The 6,162-nt window shown below is 55.6% G+C and overlaps 1 protein-coding gene across 1 annotated transcript; it reads right to left on the bottom strand.

Annotated features, from left to right (window-relative positions):
* Positions 1 to 811: 811 nt before the first annotated feature.
* Positions 812 to 2,939, bottom strand: Foxe1 (forkhead box E1). The gene has a single exon (XM_021161621.2). It carries the CDS (start codon positions 2,395 to 2,397, stop codon positions 1,279 to 1,281), a length of 1,119 nt encoding a protein of 372 aa, XP_021017280.1. The 5' UTR covers positions 2,398 to 2,939; the 3' UTR covers positions 812 to 1,278.
* Positions 2,940 to 6,162: the final 3,223 nt, after the last annotated feature.

Below are 6,162 nucleotides of genomic sequence, written 5' to 3'. Positions count from 1 at the left end.
CTGTCTGAAAGAGGAGAGTGGAACCCCTCTTCAACGCTAGATATTTTTGTTCTAAAATCACAACTTCTCAAGAGAAAGATGAAGAAATGTTGGATTTGTTTTTTCCTCTGACGTTGAATTCTAATTTCTGTGAACCTGCTGCCTAAAACAAACAAGATATGGAATGAAATTTAAAAACATTTTTTAAAATAAAAAAGATCACTTTGTTAACCATCCAATCTATTATTACTTTTTCCTTCTCCTTTGTTGGAGGAGGGTACGGAAACAGGAGTGCGCAGGAAACAGGACAAACAGCTCCAGTTAAGGAAGGTCTCCCCACCTATTCTTATCAGAAAATCCGATTTTTCACTGGGCGGTCACTGCTGAAGAATGACCAACACATCTCTCTCTCTCTCTCTCTCTCTCTCTCTCTCTCTCTCTCAAAAATTCAATAATTAGGGCACAATCTCTACTTGGAGTCAGTCTGGGACTTTGGGGTAAATACTAATTTACCAATGATCTGATTCCATTCCTGGATGGCCTTTGGACATTAGTGGCTACTGGGAAGCCCTGGGTGGCTCACCAATGCTGCCAGATATGGAAGGTAGGCACCTAAGATAATGGAAGGGGGTTTAAAAATAAGAGGGTAGAATCACACAGTTCTGTATGGCAGACTAAAAATTCAGGTGTTGGGGCTGGATCACACCGAAGAATTCTCAGTTATGATTGAGACCCAGGCTTGTGACTCTCCGAGACAGAGAAAACTAGCCCAGCTGAACCGAACTATTTCTTTTTAAAAGCAAACAATTTTGCAAACTTTTTTTCATTTGAATTATAAAGACACTGTCCGAGCCTTTTATTGGGGGTACGATAGTCAAAAGTACAAGAGGCGAGCATGTAAAAAGCCCGAGTTTGGCGCGGCATAGCACACGGTGAAGCTGTACGACTCCACCACAGTTCGGGATCCTAGATTCTGGCGTACATAGCTCTGCAACTCTCCACCCTTTACAGTCTAGGGCCCTCCCTATTTGAACTGAAGAAAGGCATGCTCTTTGGAGTTTCGCGTCATCGAGGGTCCCTTGTGTCAGGCCAAACGCGGCCGTGGCCTCCCTACGTCCGCCCACGTCCAAAGCAAATCGGGGCTTGTGAACAGTGCAAGACACCGAGCCTCCACAGCCCTAGGGGGGCCTCGCACGTGAGTCTCAGTACAATTCACGTTTTAGTCCTGTCCGCCGGTCCCGGGGGATTTACATCTTTCAGAACGTCCTGGAGTTAGTGAGGTCTCCTGCCTACCCCGGCTCACATGGCAGACACGAACCGATCCACCGCGCCGGGGTAGGCGGTGGCGTGGCGGGAGTGGTAGGCACCGCCACCACCGGCTCCGAGTTGCCCACCGGGATTGTAGCAGGGTCCCAGCGCCGCTCCGAATTGACCCGGCGACGTGCGTCCGTAGAAGTCCACCGTGGCCTCCACGCCGCCGCTGCCTCCTCCCGCGGGGGGCGAGGCCGGTCCGGCCAGGCGGCCCGCAGCAGCGGCGAAGAGCGCACTGCTCGCCCCTTGCGGGTACGCGCCGTCGGGGCCCGCGTAGGCGGCGGCATAGGCGGCGGGGTTGACCGGCCGCGCTCCGGTGCACACCGCCGGCTGGAAGCTCCCGGTGCCCGCCGCGCCCGCCGCAGCCGCGAAGGCGCAGGAGCCGCCAGCCGCTGACGGCGCGGGGCCCAGATCGGGGCTGAGCGGCCGCTCGGGAACCAAGCCGAAGACCCTGCAGGGCCCAGGCGACGCGGCGGGGTAGTAGACCGGCGGAGGCGCGGCGAGTGGCGGCGCGTAGCCCGCATAGACGGCGCCGGGGTAAGCCGGCCTCGCCGCAGGCACGGCGCCCGGGAAGATGGCGGCGGCGGCAGCGGCGGCGGCAGCGGCTGCATCGTGCATGTAGGCCGGGTAGGTGGACAGGTCCGAGCGCTTGAAGCGCTTGCGGCGGCGCAGGAAGCTGCCGCTCTCGAACATGTCCTCGGCGTTGGGGTCGAGCGCCCAGTAATTGCCCTTGCCCGGGCGGCCCGCCTCGCGCGGGATCTTGAGGAAGCAGTCGTTGAGGGTGAGGTTGTGGCGGATGCTGTTCTGCCACTTCTTGGGGTTGTCGCGGTAGAACGGGAAGCGCTCGGTGATGAACTTGTAGATGCCGCCCAGAGTCAGGCGGCGCTCGGGCGCGTGCGCGATGGCCATAGCGATGAGCGCGATGTAGCTGTAGGGCGGCTTCCCCCGCTGCAGGGGGCGCTTGCGTCGCCGTCCTCCCGCGCCGCGACCCGCAGCCTCCGCCGGGACCCCCGCGCCCGCCGCCGCCACAGCCTCACCGCGCTCTTCCTTCACGGCCGCCAGCGTCTCGGGCTGCGGCGGGGGAGGCGGCGCGCTCTCGGCCGTCATGGCGCCGCGGTCCCTCCCCCCGTACCCCCCGTCGTCTGCAGCTGTGGACGACCGCGCTGGCCGCAATCCCGATCCCCCGGGAGCGGACGCCGGGGTTTTGCAGCGGGCACCGAGAGCGCTGAGGGCAGGGGACTTCGGGGTCTGGAGCGCTGAGTCCACCGACGGCTCCTGTGGGGCACCGGCCAGAGGATCCTTGGCGCTCTGGTGCCAGGCGATCAGGGGGTCCGGACGTGGCTCGGAGGCCGGGGTGGCCGCAATTGTTTGGGAGTCCCTGCGGGTCCGAGGATGACCGTCGAGGCGGTGCGCGTAGAGGAGGCTGCGGGCTGGGGTCTCGTGCCAGGGCCGTCAGTGGGGGCACCGTACACCCCTGCGGGGGCCGCCCATGCCTCACCCCTACGGTGGAAGGTACAACCCAAGCGGAGGGCAGAGAGGCGAGGCGGGCGAGCGGGCTGGGCCGGTGGCCAGCAAGTGCTCGGCTCTGCGGCCCTGGACTCCAGCACGGAGTCCCGCCGGTGAGGCGCTCTCCTGCACACACCTGGGCCAGCTCCTCCCTCCGCTGGCTTCTCCTCCTTAAAGGCGCCAGCAAACGCGGGGCGTAGCCGCTTCCCTGCCCGCCCCCCCCACTCCCCCCTTCCCCCCGCGACGGGCACACCTCCCCAGGTAGCGGCTGGAGCCCCAAAACGTCAGAGCGGGGAGGGCGCCTGGAGATGCGGGGGCTGGCCCCCTCTGCGCGCCAAGCGGGAGACTGAGACTCCAGGAGCTCGTCCCAGCGCTCCTGAATCTGTCTTTGCGGAAAAGTTGTGTCTCACGTGGAAAGAGGGCTCATGGCATTTTCTTGTTCAGAGAGGGTAAGAACTGGTCTAAAGTGGGGCGCGTTTAATTCTTGGGATGCTTTCCAAATCCAGGTTTAGGCTACCTGGTCCAATCTCCGGTGCAATTCATTTTCAGACAAGGATTCCCAGGTCTACAGCAACTTTGCTGCCCTCCGGTGCCTGCAGCCTGCGTCTGTTTTAGAATAAGCTTCTCAGCTTGTGGTGAGGTAGTGCCACAGGGAGTCGCTTTACCAGGTTCCTGGGCTGTCCCGAAGTTTTGTATCTCAAGAGGTGTTTAGGGAAAGCCTCCTCGCCGCATCACGGTCCTTAGGTGGCTTGGGACCCTTCTCTATATGCAGGAGAATGCCTGGTTAGCGAAGACTTGGCTCCTGCTGTCTAGCAGTCGCCGCCTCTCAATCCCTCCACTACCACGGGGCCAGAGAGGGCCAGCCGCCCCTAGAGGTCTGAGTGAAGACTTGGGAGAGGATGCTGCAGTCAGTGCACAACTCTACTGGTGTATGCGTGTGTGTGTGTGTGTGTGTGTGTGTGTGTGTGTAGACTGTTCCAAAATGTCCGATTTCTGCCTTCCTCTGGCAGGATTCGGTGCTAGAGAGGGACTCCCAGCGGCGCAGCCCCACCTGCCTGGTTCGCTTTCTGGCCACTTTTGGAACTGGTTACGTTCCCAACTCAGGAATCTAAGATTTGGTTCTTAAGATTCTCACGGTGAAGCCAGTACCTTTCCTGGGCATGAGAATTGTGTAAGGAGCTGGACTGGAAAGAGACACACTGTGGAGGGTTCAGGTCTAACGTGGGTGGCCCAGCCTTCTGGTTTTATTGCTTTCTTCTTCAGTGAACACTGGGTGGCTGCCTTTGAAAAAAAGAGCCAGAGAGCACAGATCCTCTCTCCCGCAGTCGACCTTGCTTGAAGACCTCCTTCCCCAGCTCCTTGACTGCGGAGGGGCTTCCTGCTTGCTGTGGCCCCTCGCTCCTGAAGAAGCCAGGGGAAGCTAGATTTCTCATGTTTCTTTCCCCCCAGAGTAAACTTTAAGCTAATTATACGATTAGGAACGTCTGTGGTTCTCCATATTCCAAGATTTGTATTTCCAGATTTTAAGTTCTGAGCGGTTATCTCAGTGTGAATCCCTACATTCTTGTGTCTATACATATCTTCTAAGCGTCTAAAAGGCTGTAAATGGGCATTTCAAGGTGGCTCGGCCTGTGCCGGCGATTTCCACAAAGCCAAGGACTGAAACTGACTCCTGGTAGTCCTCTGACTTCTTCAAAAGGTGTGAGTGTGTGCCTGCTGCCAGGTCTCGTGCAAAACACACATGCACACGCACACACGCATACACTAAATGTAAAAAATAAAAAGCCACTATATACAGATGTTAGAACTACGGCTTTATGCCTGGAACTTGCTGCACTATTGGAAGCTGCTTCTTTCTTTGATTTTTTTTTTTCTTTTCTACACTCTCAAGCATGTGTTATTTAATGTGAATTCCGATCCTGGGGTATCTTACTGGAAGACCTGGGTCCTAATAAATGCATAATTGCTGTCTTCCTTACTTCCAAAGTGTGAGTAGTGGATCGACTGTTTTGTGGGGGACTAGAAGAGCCTCAGTCTTGTGAGTTGTCTAACGTTCATTACAGTTTATTTTAATGATTGTCCACGACTTTCTGGTCACCCCCTGAGGTCCTCTGACTCTGGCTAGAATCCTCCAGGCCTCCAGAGATCTCTGGTCCTGCATCCCCATTCTTCCAGAATTCTGATTCCTCCAGACATTGCTTCCCTCTGCTTGGTGGTAGCTCAGCCTCCAGGGATTAGAATTCTCAAGATCATGACTACCAGGTTTGATGTGGGGTGGCAGGTGTGTGGGGAAGAGTCCTGAATTTTCATGCATACAATTTTATTCAGGTGATGTACTCCACCCCATAGGGTGAGGGTTCTACTCATGATACAAAATTCTGACAAAGTTTATCCATTTGGATCAAAGCAATATAAGCATTTCCTTCTACCCCTCCCCGAGTTGTTTTGAGCAGAGGTAGGTTGGTAATGCTCAAGTTTCTTCTTACTGGGGTAGAGTCACAGACTCTATTGGCAACTGCTTGAAGCTAAGGGGGATGGATTCCAGCACCTTGAAAAATCCAGCAGAGGTAGGAGTCGCAGCGGGTTAATTTATTTCCTTCCACTGTTCAACCACAAGTGTTCCCAGCAACCCCTGGGACAACTTGCTCCATTAATGGTGTGTGTTGTGTTTTGGTTATTGGGGTGTCACAGAAGGCCTGGAAGTCTTCTGCAACAATTGGAAACTCAGAAGATATTGAAAATGAAATCCAAGGGTCATGGAAAATTCCTCCATATTCCTTGACTCAGGTGTCTCTGCCTGCAGAAGCAGAGGTAACCGGCCATCTGCCTAACGTTCTTGGGGGTTAGAGCTGGAGAAGGGCCTGACCGACCCAGGGCTTGGGAAGGAGATGGGACCATGAGGTGAGAGGCTACAGACCTCAGGCTCTTACTCTAGCTGGGTGACCTCTTAGTCTTCTCCCTTCTTAGTGTCTTCCTCCTGACCCTTTTTTTTTTAGCCCTTCTCATTCATTCAACAGTAACAGAAGACACTTGCACAGCTCAGAGGACACAGCCTCCACCATCAGGGTAATTTTAGGGGAGAATGCCAGGCTCACTGAGTTGTATGGCTCCAGAGAGCACTGCCATCACACCAAACCAAACCAAACCAAACCAAACCAAACCAAACCAAACCAAACCAAACCAAACCAAACCAAACCAAACCAGCTCTGTGGTTGGTTGTAACAAGTCTAGACCACTCATCCGAGGCCCAGCATCTGAAAGCCAGCCTAGGAACTTCTGAGGCCTCAGTTTTCCCTTGGGTGAAATGAAGGTGTGCTTTCTCCTCAGGGTAGAGAAGATGAGGTGGGTACTGAGTCCTACAGTTCT

The sequence above is a fragment of the Mus caroli genome, chromosome 4 (assembly GCF_900094665.2).
Source record: "Mus caroli chromosome 4, CAROLI_EIJ_v1.1, whole genome shotgun sequence".
In the NCBI taxonomy this organism is placed as follows: domain Eukaryota; kingdom Metazoa; phylum Chordata; class Mammalia; order Rodentia; family Muridae; genus Mus; species Mus caroli.
Note: the sequence above shows the minus strand (reverse complement) of the source record. Positions and strands in the feature narration are given on the sequence as shown.